Raw genomic sequence first — 22,674 nt, 5'->3', positions numbered from 1 at the left:
CTCTGTTATTCTTCTTCAACAGTTTCTAGGAAGAATGAGTATTTGATCGCGGAGTGCGCGCTTTTCTAATCCTTTTTATCTTTATCTTTCCTTACTGTGACTTGAAAGTCATTGTAAGGTACGAAGACCTTAAGAGAGAAGGCAGTGTACGTAAGGGAAAGAAACACAATGTGGAGCATCGATATATTCGTGGAATAAGGGAGAGAAACCGACGACCATATCGATCCAACCGTCGCCCGATTGGCTTTTATGTACGCGCCGGCATGTTATACGGGGTGTCTCTAGTAAACATCACAATTGGAAATCATATAATTTCACACTAATAAATAGGGAACAATAGTAACAACTTATTCTTCAGTAAATTCAATATGATTCTTAGGATTCTTCTTGCAAAATACAATTTTGTTATTAATTAAATGCCATTACACTTTTATTCCATAACTTGCTGTCAGACTATTATTATATTGGATTGTTACAAGTATCAAATGATTACATCGTTATAAATATAAATGAAGATTACAGTAGAAGAAACGTATATACATTATGTTTTCTCTCGCGACCCTTACATTTTAAGCTTCTTCTTCTTATTTACATAGTCTGATAAAATTAACGTTATAAATTAAATTTATAGATACTTTAATTGTCTACGATATGAAGATAACGAGAGAATTGAAGGACTCACTAATTTTCTACGAGAGAAAAATTTAATTTTGGAATGAAGTAAAACAAGGAAAATGTCGCAGTAACGTTTCCAGGCAGGAAAAGGGGATGAAAAGTGCAGGGATCCTCGACGAATTTATGGTGATCGTATTATATATATTTGCATGCGGCACTTCGGCGTTGTCAAGCCCTCTGAAAATCCCTTCGCATTTTTTCACTGCAGGATTTCGTTTCCTGCGCGACCCAATGGCACGTATTCCCGAGACAAAGGGTAAAAATGAAACGAGAACGGATAATAAATGGCAGCTGGAGAGAGAAACGAACCGGCGACCCAGTTTCGTTATAGTTTCATTAACTATTCTCATTTACAAGTAAATTCGTGAGAGAGGAAGAGAAAAAAGAGAGACGCTAGAGGGAGAGGAGGCGGCTGGAAAGAAGTGACTTCGATTATGAACGATATTAAACTAGCATTTGCGGCCGTGTACTAAAGACTAATAGGGTTACTGATGATCATAATGAAATCTCGTAACTAACCGGTCATAGTTCAGTGAAGCCTCTCAGGGCTTGTAATTAATTGCGATTAGCAATGAAACAGCGAAACGGCGCCGATAAATTAACAGTGCCACTGGTGGCCATGGGTTAATTTCAATCATCGCAATTTACCGACACGGTGCCTGATACACTGACCTAGAATAATAAGATCAAACATGATCATTGAAACGATCGAAAACCAGTGTAATACATTTAATATTAAAATTTTGCTATCTTGCCGTTATCTGAGCTAGACTGTTAGATCCATCGATTCGTTCGTATTTTAGTCTCCGCAGATTTCTCTGTTAGTATTACGTATTAGATCTTTTTCTCATGTTAGATATGTTCTTTCTCTGAAAATTCGTCATGTCTCTATTCTTATTGCATCCTAATAGGTTAAAGTGTAATGTATTTTTATCAGCCTGGTCTCTCAACGTCTGCTATCCTACTGTATCTATTTTAGCACTTAATTTCTTTTTTAGATGAACTTCTATAAATAAGGATAAAGAACGAAGGAAAATACATGAAAAAATATGAGAAAGGAAATCAGCTAGGAGATTGATAGGCGATGAATTATTTGGTTCAGGAGGAAATTTGAAATATAATTCGAAGATGGGTCGAAGCTTCGTTTAATTTTTGGACAAGGCGTACGTAAAAGCACAGAACTCTCTTCTCTTGAAGGGAAATCGTTCCTCGTGCGTACTGTAGCTGCGGCCGCTGACTCGTCTCGTCATTAATTTCGTGTTACTGCCTCGGCATGCTTGTATCGAGTGCACGTTCGAATGGATTATCGATTCTTTCATCGTGCACAGCAAATGGCATCGAAACATACATACCTACAAGCATAGTAGCAAACAGAGTTTCAAAATATCCTGAAAACGTACATTTTTAATGAAATTTTCTTTCAACAATTTCTGTCTTACGTTAGTTGGTAAATTGATATCACTTTCTTTCATTACAATTGTCTTCTATACTGGTTACTCATATTCATAATTAAAAATTGTATTTTAGGTAGACCATACTGTGTTTCAATTATTTAATTCACGAATTTATACAACAATATGCAAGTGAAGAAAAGTGAAAACAATTATCGTAACTGAATTCATCAAGGAATAACATAATATTTTTGTTAATACTGGAATTACCAAGTGAGTCAACGCTATTTGTAAGTGCTTGGCAGTATCTGAGCGCCCGTCACTTTAATTCAGATCACACTACACGGACAGTTTTAATACCAATTTCAGTTAATTCAGACTCTTAATGTGAATCAGAGCGATTGAATTAAATTGAACTTTTAAAATTACGTCCCCTCCTCTTCCTCGAGATGTGATGTAATATTATTGTCTTTTTTCTGTGAAAACAAGTAACTTCAAAGGAAGATTCTTTCATAAAGCGTATGTACTTTGATATAAGTGAAATTACCATTTAATTATCATTATGAGATAAAAAGCAACGATGAGATGTAAATTCTACATGGTTTCTCTCATTGTACAATATTTCCAAGAAGCAATCGGTTCTTTGTATCGATTAAATCGCTTAAACGGGGACGATCAGAGTAATGATTGAAAACCTGTATCAGCCATCGATTTTCCCTTCTTTTTCATTTAGGGATCGAAAGGTGTTGAGTGTCAGGTTGTTAAGTGGTAGCTAACAACTCGAATTCTTCGGCTTCGTTGCTTCCAGTTGATTAGCAAGAGAAAATCGAACGTCTCCACCTGCATCGTCGCGAAACATCTGTTTGCTAATTGATTCGTATGTATTTCAGACCTCCCTGAATTGTCTTCCAACCTAAATTTCTTCACAGAAATAAGAATATTATTTTCCCTTTTAATCTCTTAAAAGCTTATTACAAGCTTGTTGAGGCTTTTGTTACAATTCGGAAATTTTCATCGTGATGGGCGTAGAATGTATGTGTAACATATATTTTAATAGAAAGCAGAATTGTCAGAAATAAATGAATTTTTATATTTTGTAATTTTTCAGTAATTGAAAATTCTAATAATTAATAATTTCTCTCTTCATTTGGTATAAATCTTAAAGTTCATTTAAAAATTCAAATTTTCATTAATTTTCTTCATACCTGTGAAAATTTAGTTTGAGAAAATAAGAATCTGCATGTTCAATTTTCTAAGAAATATATTACTATGCTGAATCCTTCTCGTATTATTCCATAATTGATATCTATAATAAGTAATAAGTCCTTCCTTATGTTCTTCTTCTTCCATCTTAAAAAATTAAATTTCATCTTTAGTCTCTACTTTGAAAGATCAATTTTTAACAAAAAGTGCTTTCAGATTATTATTTTAGAAACAACTTCTCGTACAGTGTATATATTTTGTTAGGAAACACATCCTGTATTTATCGACGATATATTGCGTTCCACGCATATGGAGATTGGGTGTGGATCTCTGATGTAATGTATGCTGGATTACAGGCTGTCTCAGAGCAATTGGAGTACGAAGGGCAGTCACTCGAGCGGCTCGTATTACGTGATTTCTGTTTTTGTCCTTCCGCGATTTTTTTACCGATTCTTTCCCCTAAGTTTTTAAACTCGACATCCGAACGTCTTCTTTATTATGGTTGAACCTATTTCTTATATCGTTAGGTTTGGTCCATGGGGATCAGTTAATCACGATGACCGATCAAACTGTGAAAACCTTTCTATATTAGATTTTGAAAGGCAAGCATGATTTTACTTGTACTTGTTCCATCAAACATAAGAAAATCGATAGTCTTGCAATTGAAATATTTGGGATGAATGTATAGAAAATAATTAAAAAGATAAATAAAAAAAAAATGAAAATTGAGGATGTGGAAATGAAAAAAATATCCAATTTCTACATAGATAGATCGCAGATGTTTATCCATTTATGGGAAATTTGAATATGCAAAAATGTACAGAATGCACATGAGTACATGTCCAGAATATAGCATTACGATATTTCGAGGATGAAACAAATCTCTATTTGAGATCCATTTATTTAGTTGTATTCATAAATTACATTAATTACTGGTGTTTATGAATTGCTTAATTAATTGAGTCAAGCATGGCTAGAAAGGTACTATTCTTGCACTAAATAATATCAAATAATTCTTTAAACAGGAAAACTACAGAATCATGAAGAAAGTGAAAGTCTAATTATCGAAATAGTTTGAACTGTCAAGTTAATTAATTCAGAGTGAAATAGCAATTAGCATCGTTTCCTCATACAGATTACTTAAACTATCTTTGACTAAAGTCCAACAAGTGGAAAGATGGAACCAATACCTGCTAAAGGAACAATTATGAACAAAAGGTTAATCGAATCTTCACCCTAAATAATCTTGAACGGGATTGAATTAGCATCGGCGCGTTTCTCCATAAATCACCGCCAGTTTCGCCGGAATATTCTGGCATTCTTTCGAACAATCCTAGCGGAACGTTGTCCGGAAGAAAGGGTTCGCTGCCAAGCATGCTTGGAGCGATCTCGAAGCTGTGGCAACGCGACACAAAGACCGTTTCATTTGTAATGCTGCGGAAAGTTTCGTCCTGTCTAGCGCAGAAAGGGCTAGAGAGAAGCAAGGGTGGGAAACTTTTGAGAGTGGAACCTCTTTTCTCTCTCTCTCTCTCTCTCTCTCTCTTCCCCTCTTCTCTTTTTCCATTTTCTTCTTGTTTCTTCTCCCCCCTCCCGTACTTACTACCATACTTATACAAATGCACATACACACATGCATACAGATACAAGTATATACTTGACGATCGAGCAATGAAAAAACTGACCTGCTCGCAGTTTCGGCACGTAATGCCGGCCAGGGGTTGCAAAAAGCTGCAGGCGCGTGTAGCGGAAGTGTGGGAGGGAAAGGAGTGCAAAAGGGAGCAAAGGGTGAGAAAGAGAGGGAAGAGAGTGGAAGCGAGGCGAAAAAGGCGATTAGGTCGCCTCAACCCTCCGTCGAGAAAAAATTCAGATCGGGGTGAAATAGTTTTGGGATCTCTCGAAATTCTCACCCCTTTTCCGAGTTGCTGCTTTTTTCTTCAACTCGTTTGTTTGGTTTTCTAGTGGAACGTGCTCAAACTATTATGATTCTGTTAGATTTTATTACTGGATACTATCGCAGGCTATACTATGTGTACTAATGTTGCTTTCTGCGAAGTATGTATACTGTAGACTATGACTTGATTGGATCAGATGTTACTTAAATTAACTATTTACTGAAAGGTGTGATTCAAGGTATGATTACACGGTATGATGAACACACGGTAATAATTTCAGTGATGCTCACGTTATATAAAATTAAAGTTATAGATACTTGTAAGTTGATACATTTTTTTTATTCTCAATTCTTGTAATCTTTATTGGAATTAACTATAATTAGGTACTCTGATTTTTTTTTCTATATATTACAAATGAATATCTGGAAAGATATAATAGAATGCAAATGAAAAGATACTAATCCAGTTAAGCCAGAATGCATTAATTTTATATTTATCTATATTATCAATCTTTGTAGTATCAACTTTATATTGAAGTCACATTTGGTTACATTTACTTAAAAATATTAATAGTTGATAAGTACAAGAACAGTATTACAAAATACTAACAATTAGCTACAAAGTGATGCATCAACTAAAACTATCAAAATATTAACTTACAATACACATCTACCCTTTCCAAATACTATTCATCATCAACCAAAAGTTAGCATTCCTGTCATGCACCATGTAAAAATGAGCTCTCTTGGAGGTAGTGGAAAGCCTGGAAAGAGCCCCCGGGAAGTTTATCGATCCCCAGCCGAATAGGGCTGATTATTCGGTTTCAGAAGGTTGGTAGGAATCGGCGTATACGAGGATCCGGTTGAAAATCGGCGAAAGGACGAAGAACGTAGCGACGATATCGGGGTAGGCGCGGTATGGAGAGAGGAGGCACAGAAGAGAGTTTGGGGTAAAAATTTCTAGAACGAGGCGAACGGGTGCAATGCACCGGTATACGCGATATACGCTCGACGATCAATAGCCACCCCACCTTACTCAGCCGGCGGCGCATGAATGAACCTCGCCTTTTACACACTACTCGGTAGTAGTAGCTCTCTCTACTCGCGCGCGCCGCCAACGAGCTGCAACGCCGCTGCCTTCGGCCGTGTGCAGCGGTTTTCAATGCTCCTCTCTTCGCTTTGTCCGGATCTAGATGAAATTTAATCGACGTGGTAATTAACACCAATCGAATGTTAGCTGGAAAGTTGATGAATTTAACAACTTTTATTTTTGTCTTTGTAGGTGTTAAAGTTGGATGTTCCATTTGAAAATGATACCTCTATCGAAGATATTCAAGATGTGTATAAGTGAAACAGAATATAAAATCTTGTGTTTGACTTGCCTTTGAAAGCCTTTGCCAAAGGATTTTTCTTCGTAGCTGCAGGTGTTAGAATTACATATTCTATTTTGAAATAATGATATTGTTGAAGATATTGAAGATGTATGTAAATGGAATTTCGTGTTAGATATGGATGAAATTTAATGTGAGATCAATATAGAATTACGTAGCTGTTGAATTTGGAAGCGAACAAAAGTTTAATGATCCTTCTTGGGGATTGTAGGTATTGGAATTAGATATTGGTAAAAATGTAGGTGAAGTATTATAACTAATTATAAGCAATCTAAAGCTTGATATGAATGAAATTATCATAATTTCTTTTATACATACATTATTTCTCGTTGTGTATCGTTATGCGGCTGCCGAATGACCTGTTTATGAGTACTAATAACTTGATGGTGGTTGTAGAAAGGCACTACATTACGGGTTTCCGTAATGGGTAAAAATATCTGTTTGTTCAACTAAATTGCACGAACCACTCTTAATTTATATAAATTTAATTAATTATTCAATGGTTTGGTTTAAAATGAACAAAGAAAGAAAAGAATGGAAATCGGTCCTGATACAAAGTCGGATGAACTCGTTCGAACATTCATTCGAGCTTTTTATACGTAGCTCGAACAAAACATGGCCCAATTTTTCAGATCCCCGATAATCGGTGCCACATAGCTGACCTATCTTTTTTTATTTGCTTCGTCACGTGACCGATCAGTTCCTTCCATTTATTCCTCTAACATTTCACTCTCCACTGGCAAAAGGAATTTTAATATATGTAGAAATAATGAAAAAGCCTAGGTACATTAATTCTGCAATATTAAAAAACATTATTTGAAATATTCCTTTATTTTTATAATTTTTAGATTGACCGTAATTAGTATGGAATTGACGCATTCCACAAAGATACAGGTTGAGAACCATCTGTTTAGAGTGCACTTGCAAGACACACAGCGCCGTACATAGTTGGAACGTTAGCCTCATATCCACCCACCACGTTATTACCGACGACTCCCAGTTATACGCTTAATGTGCGAACTGAATTCATCGCGCGCGATTGTGCGAACTCGAAGATCATCCTTCTCGAGGAACTTTTAAAAGTTGCAATTGGTACATGCAATCCTGCATCTCTCATTCCTTTCTTTTAGATAAACTACGGCTTTCTTCATCGATGAAGAACTTTAAAGTTCAACCCTTTATGATATAAATTATATGTAACATTTAATGTAATACATACAATGTATTTTAAAATTAGAACATTGAAACTTGTGGATTTGATAATGCACTTACATGGAACTTAAATATTCTTGGTGAAACTTGGAGCTTTCTTTTAGTGTAATCTAGGAGATTGATTGTTATAAAGAACGAACTCTAAAAATATAGAGATTCTCAGATCGAATGATATTTTAGTATAAATTTTCATATTTTATTTTATTTCCTTACACTAGCTTGTGCTCGTTAGCCATTTTCCACGTAAACCGGTAGAACTGATATTCTGTGTCACTGAGTCAGAGAAGTTTGAGCTATATTGATTTCCCTTCACATTCCTCGAATCTGTCCGCGTATTGGCATTGACGATTCGCCTGGTATCTATTTCTCCATTTACCTTCTCGCAATTTCATCCCTTCAGGGACAAGAATCTTAAAGTTAAGGAAGAAAAGATTGACATTTCTTATTAGTCAATATTTTTCTTTGTTATTAAAAACTGAAGATAATCATATTCATATTCCAATTAATGGAGGTTGATCTTTTATGAGGAAACAATCTTAAGATTTCCAAAATAATATCTTTACAAATGAACTTGCACTTCTTAGAAAATTAATGAAAATCACAAAATCTTTGATCTATTACCTACTTCATTTTAACTGTGTATATTTCTTTGAAAATTCCAGTTTCTCTCAGAAGATAGCTAGTGGTACAAATTTCTTTGGATAAGCAAGCGATATGTTATCTGGAAGTTGGATGAAGGAGCTTGGTATTTGCATAGTAGCTAAGCCAAACGGTAAACATCTGGTACATATTATGCTCCTCTGGTAACTGTTCGTCGTAAGTTGCCGAGCAAATAGAACTGCAGCCTTTAAGGGCAACACTGATATACTCCTGAAGCAGCGTCAAAAAACCACAGATGAGAAGAGAAGGTTTCGATTAGTCATCGCCGTGACTTGTCAGTGTAACTAATTACAAATTATTTCATACAGAACATAGCTGCTAAAAACACAATCGATTCTTTTGATAATGCGTTAGGGAGATAGAGAGTTACAAAGTTAATTACGATTGATGGCTATCATCGATGAAAATGTCGGCGATTAAATTGCATTGCTGAGCTGAGAGCCCATTGTGGATAGTAGTCATTAACACGTTTGTTCTGCGAGAAAATTAAAGTTTTGATTAAGCTTGAGACTGGGTCAAATAATTATGATAAAATAGGATAGGAATTATTCTTTTAAATATCTAATTAACTTTTCTAATTTCTTAATTTCTCATTAAATTTATCATATTTACCTTGTTTTTTAAATTCCAAATTAATTTTGTTTATAATATCTTTATAATATGTTTTCCAATTTTTTTTTGACTCACTTAATTCTTTAATTTTTAGACTTCTTTAATGAAAATTTAACTTCCGTTTACCATCCTCTGTAGCAATTAATAATCTCGTATTCAGTATGCTTTTTGTAACAAGAAAGTGGTGACATCAATGACATCTATAAAAAGTTCAACAGTCGAGTAGAATAGATTCACTAGCTTTGTACCTTTTGAAACCACGATTTTGAAAGATTATCTGGTCTTATCTGCCACATTTTATGTTTTACATCCGTTCGCGTTCACGTTTAATTAGCAAGAAACACGAGACCGATACTTGTAACCTGCCGTCGTAATGTCCGTCAGATAGGATGCGTGGGTGAGCACTTTCCTTTTCGTAGGTGCCATTAAACAAACCGCGCCGCTGTCGTCCATCATTTCGATCGTATACCTGGCCGAACATGATTTTCTACCACACCTCATGCCGCATATCTGACGATTAAATGGTCAACTATTTTAAAAAAGCTGTTACACGTCCAACAGTTCTATGGTACTGTGGAACTAATTAATTGTCATATTTTATCTTATGGAGCTATGGAATATTAACTATAGAATATTTAACTTATAAAATATTATGAGCTTGTGAAAATTTAATCAAATATTATGGCTGTTATAAACTTTAATGAAGCGCTTTTAAGATTGAATTCTGAATTTCTGTAGTAGTAAGGATATAGGATACATAAATTTTTTGAAACGGATTGTAGTGGTAGTTTGGAAAAGGAAATATTTGAGGTGGTTTCCTTGGGGTTTCTAGTTCCTCAGTTTATATTAATTTTCCTAGCTTCCTAGGTTTCTCGCACTATATTAACTTCCTTGGGTTTCTAGTTTTACGTTAAATTTTCGAGTTTCCAAGTTTCGTATTTCCTTGTTTTTCTACTCTTCCAATTTCTTACTTTCTAACTTTTATATTAATCATATCTAATTTTTATAATAATTAAATATTAAAATGTAGAATGCTCTAGCCAAAATCCGTGTAAGTAATTTGAATTTACCACTGTCGACAGAAGTTGACTCGAACGGGAAGAGGAGTCGTCGGTTGTAAAGAATGATCGATCTAACGAAGGGTATAGATCGTAATACCGCCTCACGTGAATGTACTTTAAATTTGCGTATGAATGAAGCCATTCGCGTGCAGTGATGATTCAGATGGGGCCAACGTGTTCCACCCCTTCTCGTCACGCCCTCTTCACATTTCTTTCTCCTTCTTTGTAACGCTTTTATCCGACTATTTGTTTTTGTTCGTCTACCAGAACGCGCTGCCTTCTTCTTCAGCTTTTTACCTTTCTTCATTTCACATGAAGTTTTCAGTAGTTCTGGCAAAAAATGCTGAATCCAATTTGGATACGTATACTCTTCGCGCTCGTTGTCCTTGCATCTCGTTATTAGAATATCGTTACAGAGTATAAGTTTATTATTTTATTATTTTCTTATTATAATTATTTTTTAGATAATTGTATCGAGTCGAAGATATCTATCTGTAAGAAGATTTAAAGGAAGTTAAAAGTTGATCGAATATTTAACGAAAATGCAGAAAATTATAATTGTTGCGAGACACCTTTGGCTGTTCCTTTAACGTTATCGAGGTGCTATTGTGCACGTATAATTGACGGCGTGCAAGTGTTAAGAATGCAAATTGCACGATACCAAAAGGCCATTCAATCGCAAACATACGTATAACTATGCAGCCGACTTGTATTTACATACTTATGCAACTCTATCATCGCGTGTATCTACTTGCTTTTTCAGATTTCGGGTTCTCCGTGTACTCGATCTGGCATAAACTTTGAAATGGCTGCTCTGAAAGTTCGAGATCCTGATAATCTCAGTATGGCTAGTTCGTGCTTCGTTTAATTGGAGCTTACGCTGTACTTGAACGGTCACTGAAGAGAAATTATGCTTTAAAATAAAAACAGAGAAGCATATAGGCTGATAAATACTAACTGATGAAAGATTTGGTTAATTGATGAATCTTGATTTATGGTAATTAATTCGGTATTTTAGTGCAGTAGTTTTAATTCATTAACATTGACGTAGGTGATTTTAAGTCTTTAAGAATGTTGTACGAGGATATTACTTCTTCTTTCTCACAATTAAACAATAAAGTTGTAGTCATTGCTGCAATCAACGCGTAACTCTTCAGTCAACATTATTGAACTATGTATATGTTCATACTTAAACGTGTATAGCTATATTATAGCTTTCTCTGCCTACTCTTATTCTTGGAGATATTGATGTTGTAATCAAGAGTCTATTTAGAATTACATTAATATTTTATGTTTCACTAATCTTCTTATTTTTCTCTATTGTTTTTAAATCAGTAGATTCTACTTTAATAACCATTAGAGAAGCTTAAAACTTAAATTTCTGTGAAAAAAATTCTGGTGTTCTTTGGACTTGTAATAGTTCGATATCTTTTTCTTATTGGCCTTTTCTTCTATTCACTTATTTATTATTCACTTACTTATCTGTTTACCATATCAAGTAACCATGATATAGGATATGTAACAAATTACATTTACGCTGAATCACTGTTTCTTGTTTCTAGACATTGAAGAAGCAAATACAAATCGATGACGAACATAAACAATGCAATGCATATTCTTATCTATGAAGTAAAATTGTTTGTTAAAAAGGGACAGTTGGATTATTACGTAAAAATAATTGAAAATAAATTGGAGGAACATCGTGAGACTACTAATAGTGAAACAATAATTCTTTATCTCGAGACACGAGATTATTATCAAGTCACGGAATAAAGTGACGGTCGCTCATTATTACGCAGGTATTGCGCATTACATACTTCCAGCTCATACTATTAAAATAGTAATGCGACGTTATAGGTAGAGAGATTCCTCGGCTGTGCTAAATATCTCGCTCTCGAGAGAATAATGTTTCCTCACGGACGATTCTATTCCCTACTTTGTCGTGTTTCGGTATCATACCGTTGTCGACTACTCCAATTATACTTAATTAGCTATTTAGAGAAAAACCTGTATGGAGATGAGGAAATGATGTTTTTTGGATCATACCTAATTCTTTCATTTCGAAGAACAATATTTATTCAGAAATGAAAAATATTCTTTATTAAAAACGCTCACAATTAATTAGTAATTGTGTTGGATTAATAAATTTTTGATTAGAATTGTAACAATAGGATATAAGAAAATATTTATAGTCTTAAAAATCTAATGAATTTGAACTCTAAATAAAATTTAATAATCTAACGAGACAAAATTTGTCAGAAAGGACGATATTAAAGTTACTGTACCATCATTTTCATATTAACATACGGAATTTTTTTTATTTTTTGTTTTAGTTGAGTGTCCTATATTTTCGTGTCACAAGGTATCTCCACTGCCGAGACGTCAGATTTCGCTTCTTTTGTCTTCAGTTTTCAAGCTAGTCGGAGATATTGCATCTTTGTAGATTATTTTCCAACTGTCCGGGTTTTCTTTCTCTGCAAGTCCCCATTAACGAGTACATAATACCGATCGAGATGCATTTTATTCACATTGGTCGCATCTCTGCGATCCACTGATCCGTATTTCCTTCTTTCCATTTCTTCAGAGCGAGTTTAATCCCCCGTACGTCGATGTTACAAAAATTTTACCTGCCCAATAAAACTTTAGGCACGGTTTCACGTTCGTCAAGCTTTCATGAGTCGATAACATCCCCGACGTTGTCTTGGATTCCACTATTTATAGGTTCCCATTGCAACTCGAGCAATAATCGAGTTTGGCTTTCGTCTGTATCTGGCACGTTCAGCTTGTCCCCGTTCCTTAGTTCACGACGTCGTTTTTCTTTGCTTAGAACTCGATAGTTGTGTTCAGTACAGTTAATGAAAATGAGAAGAATTTCGTCTCTTCAGTGATAAAAAAATTGTCAGTGATATTGACTATTGGAATTTTTATTAAATTTTTTATTAGAAAACTTTTGTTCTTGGCTTAGAATAAGGATATATGGTATGACTTTTTTATTCATGTTAAAAAATTTGAATGTTCTTTGATAATGAAGACAAAGTTTCTTTGTATGAATACGCTTTACAGTGCAACGTTCTCCGGCTAAAAATAATCGGCAAGTTGTTAGTGGAGAGTTGGTGGTTTTTTGAATTAAAAGGCTCCTCAGCTTGATGGGAACATGGTGTCGTGAGATTTACGAGTGCAATCTGTACCCTCTGTTCGAGAATTTCTCGTGAACCTTTCACCATAAATACAATATAAAATATGAACATTGAGCGCATAAAAGGCCTGAAAAGTATCTCATTAGCATTTGATCTTGAAGAAATGAGTCAAATTTTAATTTTGGATCAAGAAGAGGATCGACTTCTGACATTATCTAGACGTCGTTTACTTTTTAAACGTGATATTTTTTCTCATGATTTTTTAATTAATTCACATTCAGTCTACAAAGAAGAGAGTATATTCTCCTATATCTTATCTATTCACCAAATTTCTTAAATGTCTAAATTCGTATATCGATCCGCATAATTGCTTCTTTGCCGAGTTTATAAAATTTCCTAGAATTTACAAATATATTTCAATGTTTCAGAATTATTTGAACGGCAGAATTGCAGAAATTTCTGTCCTCAGAGCAGTCATCTACTATTCTTCCAGTCTTTGTGTAGTCAAGTCAACGGTCTTATCCTTAGAGCACTCATCTACTATTCTTTCAATCTTAGCGCAGTCATCTACTATTACTACACACTTAGATCAGACAAATCTATTGTTCTTTCAATTTCGACGTAGTCATATCCTGTTGCTGCAAACTTAATCCTCACTACGGTTTACGCGACATTAATTTAATCTACTCTCTGCTTATACGAAGCAACTAACAAGTCCACCACTATCAATTGTTTATATCAAATATATCTTCCGACACGGCGCAATATTAAGTGTAATAAGTTGTTGAAAATATAAATCTTACAAAACTGTTGATTACAGTTTTATTACACAACAAACACCCCTGTTATCCCACAAGAAATAAGGGGATCGACCTGTTCGCGGTGTCTTTTGTTATAATCGTAACGGGAATTTACGACTCCCGTTGACGCGCTTCATCGCGATCGCATCTCCCCGCGACTGGAAGAAAATACATCGTTTTTGAATCGACCTATATCGCCTAACAGTCTCGAACTGATAATAATAATCAAGCGGGACGAGAGTCTGCGCGATTCCTAGCGACGAACTCGCGATTTCCCACTAGGCCTGTCATTTCTCGAACAACCGTTAGGAGAATGTTGGAAAATGGAACGTGCAGTGGATATAAATAAACCGATGATCGCATATCTAGATATCCGAAGAAATGAACGAACAAATTCGGGTAATTATAGTTTAGGCGAAAGTAGATCATTTAGTCAAATAAATGCTTAATTATTACTTGCTACGGATAGGTCTAATTATTTTCCATGGTTGAATGGCAAGAAATTAAGCGGAACCATCCCGTTACGTTTCTTCGGGAATCTTTAGAAAACATAGCTAACTGGATAATCAGAGTAATTGTTGGCCAGTAAGAGTTTCTGCGTGAACCAGATGTCGTACTAAAATTGTTGAGAATTCTGGCTACACCAATTTTGTGCTTCTTTCTTTCTAACAAGCTGTAATTGCACATTATAGTTGGCTATTCATTTTCTTATACTTACTAAACATTTTTATTGTGTGTAACTACTAATTAGAAAATCATTAATTTAGCAATGTGGTATTTACTTTTCAGTCTTGCAAAATTGCATAATGCAAGGCCAAATATTATAAATACCGATCAGTTTCAATGTGTTTCCATTTAAAATCGCCGTGTTAGTTAATTATTAATGACACATAATAGTATCATAAATTTATAATTTTGATGATCAATAAAATATTAGATACAGAGAGTGATGTTTTCAGGTATAATTATAGGGAACAATTTCAAAGAAAGAACATGCACGTAGTTTTATAGAAATAAATCGTACACTCGAATGCTGTTGCGCATTAATTTAATTCGCTTCTGTAATTTGCAGAGGCGGAACTTGTGCTATTTACAATTGACAGTAGAAAGTGTCTTATAGCGGGTTTCAAGTGTTATTTCTTCACCAAGGGAAATGTTCCATCGCTGTCCGTAGGTTTCTCAAGCAACCTGTTAACAGGTGCAAGAACAATCAGAACTTTTGAATTCTTGGGAGATAAAGAAATTAATTAATAGAAATTAAACTCCTAGGAAAAGTTGTACGATTATACCATCTACGAGACTCATACATTTAGAACTAATATTCTCCTTCGTTTCGGTACTCAGAAAAATTAATCACTGAAGTTTCTACTGCAATCGTGCCTGACGTGTTTTATGACTACTGAAAAAGCAGATTCTTGTATCTTGGATGTACAATTTTCAGTAGTACAAACATTAAAATATTATTATACATCACACAAGAATTCCTAAGTTTAGCAAATTACATTTAAAATAAAATGCAATTACATTCAAGATGTATTACCTGAGTTTAATTATAACTGGTTTCTTATATTTGTTATATTTTAGTACTTAAACCAACGAGGTCTCTGAACCAACATTAAGTTCCAGAATTAAAATCAAATCTATATTCTCTTTATCACAGGTTCAACGAATCGTTTCCGGAGAAAGATTCAGCCAGTTGAACACGATCTCACGCAAATTGCCTCGTGAAAAATGCAAAAGACGAAAAAAAGTGATGGGGAAAAAGGAGGAATCGTGGCGAATAGAATTTCGCCGGTCGGTGTATCTATCGATTCCATGGTTGCGTCACGATGTCGCCGGGAACACACTATCGGAACAGCGATAATTTCCAAGCGATATCGATCGCGTAACGCGATGCGTACGTAAGATGAGATTTAAATTCGCGTGCGGACATACAGTTTACGCCTACGGCACAACGGACTCCAAGAGTTATGCAGCTGCAGTTTGTTAGAAGTGCATGAACCTCTCCGGAGCACTGATTCAGATATTATAATTTACATGTTTATCAAGAGAAATAGATAAGAAACGCGATATCTCTTTTATTATATGAAATATATATGTTGGACAGCAGTTGAAACTAGATAATTTTTAAGTAATTCTTGATAGTAAGACACCTTGTATCAATATGAGAGTGTAGAATGTTGAGATAGTTCATGGTGGGTCTATAAATTGAGAGATGATGACAGATATGTAGAGGTTTATGTGTAGAGGATGGTTGGTGAGGTTTAATGGACGAGATTGCTCGTTGTTGAAACCGTCGAATATATTTAAAATGATAAAGTAGTATACAGATAATGTTCGCAAAGACGCTCGTACTAACCGATTTGCTAAGACAGTGTATAAGTAGTAAAATAGAATCGCCAATGACTCGTTAATTAAATCGCTGATAATTCGTTGATAACTAGTTGATAACTGATCGACAACTGACTGTAACTCATTTCCTTGCGATCGCGTACGCTTATTTGTACTATTATTATTATTTATACTATAATTCAAATTCGTCTTTATTCAACGGTTGCACGTAGCTGCGACATTGTTTTGCTCGGAGTTTATTTCGTGTATCCTAACGATCTTGATACTCCAAGGCAAAACAACAACATTATTTGAATTGTCCTCTAACTCGTGTGCCGCTACATCACCCCCCTACCAGTGATAACGTTTTTATATTTGTTGAGATTGGTTTATAAAGTCTTTCTTTTGTTGTACATACCGTTGTACGACTTCACTCGCCGTTTTCGTGTGCGGTTGCGAAAGTTCGACATCTGCGGGTTTGTCGTTTCGATGCGGGGTAAAGCGTCGGCTCCTTGTTGTCAAATCCGTGCAGATATTGCGCGACATCTTCGATATGCGGAGGTGGATACCTATTGATACGATGCAGGCGTTCAACACACGGTCGCCGCGGTATCGTAGACATGCAGAGGTGATGCCCATGGACTTTTCACTGGCCGCATCACTCCTTGCTCGGTCATCGTTTCAAATCTCGCCTTCAATTGCTCGCGTCAAGCAGAGGCGAGGTTCGTTGAAGACGGAAGGGCCTGGCGTGGTTTTCGATATGAAGTACCGCACTGTGTCGTATTTTGTCGCTACCGAACGAGTGGACGAGTCGCGTCCGAAAATTCAACGAGAAGTCGGTGATACGTCGACTCACTGACGATTGCTTTGCTCGATACAGCCTCTGTCGTGTCCGTGTATCCTGTTATCGATAGGTTGCTGATCTTGTTGCTGTGGTGTAGATTTCGAGAGTCGACCAGTAACCCGTAGTGGCTTAGGAAGTCCACGCTGATGAAAGGTGTGCTAATGTCCGCCACCGTGAAACGCCGTTTCGTGTTCGTCGTGGTGGTAGGTCCCGTTTCTGATTCCAGGTGTCTGGGGAACGGCACTTCTTCGCGCGGATCTGGAATGGAAGTAACAGAGGTCGGGCTGTTGCGATTCGGATGCTTCCGGCTGCTTTCCGTGGATGTTGTCGGCCACCTTGATCAGGGCGTTCGTTTCCGTTATCCTCAGTGCAGTTAGTACATGTTGAGTATTCGCTGGGAGGTGTTCCTTCCAGGTCGCCAGCACTAAATCGTCGAAGGCTGACGAGGGGGCAAGCTTCCTCAGATCCGTATAGAATTAAGACGGCGTTCTATCGCCCATTTCTTCGTTCTCGAACTCCCAGTGCAGTCTTGAACCGTTTGAGTCTGTGAATTCTGTACGAAGTTGTCTGTTGCTATTCGTCATTGTGAATGTTCACTTTTCGCACGTCGGTGTCATCAATGTAGAGGTTGTTTAGTCGTGTTCAACTCACATCGAGGTATCAATTTGTAGAGGTTTATGTGTAGAGGATTGTTGAAACCGTCGAATATATTTAAAATGATAAATTAGTATACAGATAATGTTCGCAAAGACGCGCTCGTACTAACCGATTCGCTAAGACAGTATATAAATAAAATCGGATCGCTAATGACTTGTAAATTAAATCACTGATAATTCGTTGATAACTGGTTGATAACTGATCGACAACTGACTGTAACTCATTTCCTTGCAATCGCGTCCGCTTATTTATACTGGTGGGGGGACAGTCAGAAAATTCAAATTCGTCTTTGTTCAATGGTTGTACGTAGCGGCGACATTGTTTTGCTCCGAGTTTATTAATTCTTACATTACGTGTATCCTAATGATCTTGATACACTCTTGTGCTCTAACTCGTGTGCCGCTACAGATACTCAAAGTGAAAGATTCCTTAATCTCAAGTTTTGTTTAAATTCGTTAAGCCATTTAAATTGAAGTTTGCAGTCATATAAGCCAAGTCACGCTAAACTTGAAGAGCTATGGGTTCGAACAGTGTATGATGATAATTACTAAAATTATGTTGATGTTTGCTGGAATGTCTATTCTAATGAAAGACGTTGCGATTGAGTTGTTAAAAATTTTAAGAAACAATATTAAACAGAAACGGTCAATCTGAAAATCGCGAAGAAATTTATACTTCCATATGCCAGTCTTAATTATCATCTAAATTAAAAGTTGTTCCGCTATAAATACCGGAGAAATTGTGAGAAACATAGATAACGATACTATATCGTTAATTATTCTTCCGGATGAGACTTTATATTTGAATGTATGAAAAGCTATACGCGTTTCTAGCGCAAAAAACGAAGAAAAATTCGTTTTAATTGCTGGCACAAATTATGCATTGAAAATTTCTTTCTTTCACCTACTTGTTGCACGATGAAATTGTAGAAAAAAAGTTCCGACTTCTTTTTCTTTCTGTCTATGGAACGGAGCTGTTAATGAATCGATTCGGCCTTGCTGGCAAATGTATCGATCAATTACGTTTAAATACAGGTATCGGGTGTCTAGAAAGGTCAGAAGTTTCGCTGCTTGTTATGTCAATTCGAAGTAATTGATGAGTATCCATTAAATTAAAGATTCAGTATTTGTTCTCGTACAATATTTACTCACGTTGTTTAAATGTGTGGAACATGTTAATTTATGGATTTTGGTTGTTGATTTTAACTTGATATAATATAATTTAATTTAAAAGAAATATTGATTCGTTGAAATTGTTATTGAATAATTTAAGTAAGGGTTGTTGGAATGGGAAGATACCGAGCATCGAATGTTTAGTATAAATGGACAGAGAGCGTCATTAATTTAGCTTAAATCGAACAATACTAAGCATTAGCCTATCTTTTATCGTTGCTATTTATTCATGAGAATATACCTGTAATTAGATCATCCTTCCTCAATCCTTGAGTATTAGTTTCTCATTACCATTCGTAATGATTAATTGTCTCGGTCTTAAATGTCTCACCGGTAAACACCAACAGATCATTAATTTACTCTCATATTTGATATCACCGCGTCGAACTTCTAAAATGTATCTGCAGGCAAAAGGATAAGGAACTTATAGATATAGAAGTCTTAAGTAATTACCGTAATTATACAAAAGCTTCTAAATCTATTATAATTCAATATTTGATTTCAGAACTATAGCAAATATTGTGTGTGTATAATGCACAGTATTTTCGCTTAATTGCAGACAAGCGTGATTTCAAGATCCCATAGGAATAATTCAGGTTCTGAACTTCAGTATGCAAATTGGATCCCTTCTCTGTGTAGCCGCTTTTCACTCTGTCGTATTTCCCGGTGATTTCGTTCGGCACACATTCGATGTGTTAATAGGATTCTCTAGTCGGCTGTAATTAATCAGCCATCGTCTGGCTAATGAGTTCTTTACGAATCCATCGATATCTCTTCATTCAAAGACAATATCTAACCACTTGAACGGCCAGCCTTGTCTATTCTGCTCCGTTTTAACGTGAAACTATTGCTCGTTACCGAACAGCTTTTATGTAATCTGTGTTAGTAGCTCAATTTTTACTCTCATGGATACGATATTCGAGTTACAGGCGTGTTTTAGATACCTTCCTTCTTTTATATCTTTATATCTTCATATCTTCTCTCCTTTGTATCATATAGATTACTTGGATATCTATTTCTTTCTTTATTTCTTTCTTCTTTTTTTGTATCTTTTTTTGTATTCTTTAGTTTCTAGTTTTTTTGGATTCTGAAATTCCAAATTTTCATCATTCCAATAAACTTGAAAGAAGTTACTTACTGCAGGGTTTTGTAACGGAAATTGGAACATTCAAGAGAAGATATATAAATTCTTCAGGGTATTCTTTTTTCGGAAGACTTGAAGAGATTTTAAAATTATAGATATCTGAAATTTCAAATTGTTAAGCGAGAAAGAAATTTAGAAAAACGAGCTTCGTTTTGTTAAATTATCTCTTTTTGTCACAATGTATTTCATAAATTTATAATATACTATGTTAAATGTGATACAAGAAGTGCACCACGGGTTTTATACTCAGTTTTAGAATTTTCTCTTTCTTTTCGAGATTGTTGTTCTGATACCAAAAATAATGGTTGTAAGTGTCAAGTTTTCCCAAGTTTCGCACAATGAGGGACAGGAGCGAGGGCAAGCAGGAGCGACATAAATTTAGATGAGGCTGTTTGCTCCTTTAAAGTGCAAAGCAGCTGTCGATGTTGTTTCAACGGGGAAGGCCATATCGATCGAGGTAGCATTTATAAATAAAGATTTAACATTGTGCTGGAGTGTCGAGCGGAAGTAACACGTTCGAAGGCGTGAATAAAACGCGCTTGAATGAAAAAGGTGAAAGTGCGGTTTCCCTATCAAGCATCCCGCTGAGACTGACTCCGGACCACTTTGATCATCATTTCTGAAAAACTTGAAACGATCTAAGATCTTCTTACATTACACTACACTTCTCTTCAATTCATATCGTTTTGTTACAAATAATCAGATGTTCATTTCTCCTTGTTTTCATCTTATTGAATTATTAAAAATAATCTTGAAAATTTCTTTTTATCATATTGTATGACGTTACGGTTAAAACCGATTTTGATCAGTGAAGGGTATTTAATGCACTTCTATTATTATATGGATATAGAAGTATCTGGTATACTATATCGTGTAAAAATGATAAAAAACAGTGGACTATGGTTCAAGGATACAGTATCCATTATTCTTTTTAATCTCTATACAAAGCGCCGTGGTAAAAAGATATTAGGGGAATGCAATATCATTCCTAAAATAGTATTATTCGAAATGAACTCCGGCGAATACTAAACCAATTTATTTACAATTATAATTCTATACATATGTTCTCTACGATGGATTTACATTTACTTACCGATGTTTTAATTTTATTCTTATTAACTATTATTGATTTCTTAAACTATTTATTACAAACAAACCAAAACTACTATTATACTTTATTATTTAGCATCGTTTCACTGGTGTCCGTAGCTTTTTATGTAAATAAAATGCATTTTTTAATTACAGGATTTTTCTCAGTTGACGAAGGAGCTCGCAGCGGCGCGTGAAAGTATCCTAGAAAGAGAAGAAGAGATATCGGAGTTAAAAGCAGAAAGGAATAATACTCGTGTACGTAGAACAGACTACTAATGCATCTTATAGATTGAAGCCGGTACTTGTCTCTACGACATTGCTCACCAAGACGATTCTATTGCCTTCCGCAGCTTCTGCTCGAGCATTTGGAATGCCTGGTTTCCCGACATGAACGATCGCTTAGGATGACTGTAGTGAAGAGGCAAGCCGCCGCGCAATCTGGAGTATCGTCCGAAGTTGAAGTGCTCAAAGCTCTAAAAAGTCTGTTCGAGCACCACAAGGCTTTAGACGAGAAAGTAAGAACTTTCTGATCCATTGTTTGACGACATTGACACATTGGCAACCTTGAGGGGAGATACGGAGAATCACGATTCCCGTTCAGCCCTGAAACTGGTGCTCGTTGCATTTTTTGTGAACTAGATACAAGAATGATGAATTGCAAAATTTCTATAAAATTACCAAATGCAGCGATTCACCAGTTGAAGAGAATATAATATTAATATAATGTAGTTGGAAATGCATTAATGAAAAATATAATAATTATAATATCAATTATAAGATATTTTAATAGCAACTAATTTTCAGGTGCGTGAACGATTACGAGTTGCATTAGAAAGGAATACAAGCTTGGAAGAAGAGCTAGCTATTACCAAAGAAGAGGTACCGTTTCAACTAATTTTGTATATTCTTTAATACTTAATTACTGAAGTGTTTAATAATCGTGTAACAAATATAATATTTGTAATTTGAATAAAAATTCGTAGCTCCAGCAATATAAATTAAGTGGACATGCGCCTAAAAATATAGAAGATAGGCCCAAGGAGAACGGACAGGCGGAAGATGGGCAGCAACAGAACAAGGTAGCTGAGAAATATCTTTACGTTGTTGCACACCCATGCATAATGCACTCCACAAATATTTCACATAACACTGCTCCTTCATACTTCACAGTCATATTTATCATGAATACATGAAAAATGTGTTCAACATGTTTAAGCGTCGTGAATTGTATTTATGCGATCTTTTCACTTTGCATGTTCATGGTTTTGATATAATTCAGTATTTCACCTAGCCACACCGTTTTATATAGAGTGATAAAGTTCGTTTTCTGCGTCATCGGATCCTCTTGTTCTCTTTCTCTCTATCTGTGATACGCTTCTAATCTCGGCGTTAGATATTGAT

At 35.5% G+C, this 22,674-nt stretch overlaps 1 protein-coding gene across 14 annotated transcripts in view; it reads left to right on the top strand.

Annotated features, from left to right (window-relative positions):
* The window catches only part of LOC132913640 (liprin-alpha-1), a 45,015-nt gene that overhangs the window by 8,681 nt on the left and 13,660 nt on the right, over positions 1-22,674 (top strand). For 13 of the 14 annotated variants that reach the window (XM_060972122.1, XM_060972112.1, XM_060972110.1 and 10 more), the window contains exons 3-6: positions 21,427-21,528; positions 21,624-21,788; positions 22,078-22,152; positions 22,257-22,352. In XM_060972122.1, the coding sequence (XP_060828105.1) occupies positions 21,427-21,528; positions 21,624-21,788; positions 22,078-22,152; positions 22,257-22,352 (438 nt within the window). Of the gene's footprint in view, positions 1-21,426; positions 21,529-21,623; positions 21,789-22,077; positions 22,153-22,256; positions 22,353-22,674 lie in introns of those variants that run through there. The other variant, XM_060972123.1, reaches the window with a different exon arrangement.

This window comes from Bombus pascuorum, chromosome 13, assembly GCF_905332965.1.
Source record: "Bombus pascuorum chromosome 13, iyBomPasc1.1, whole genome shotgun sequence".
Lineage (NCBI taxonomy): Eukaryota > Metazoa > Arthropoda > Insecta > Hymenoptera > Apidae > Bombus > Bombus pascuorum.
Note: the sequence above shows the minus strand (reverse complement) of the source record. Positions and strands in the feature narration are given on the sequence as shown.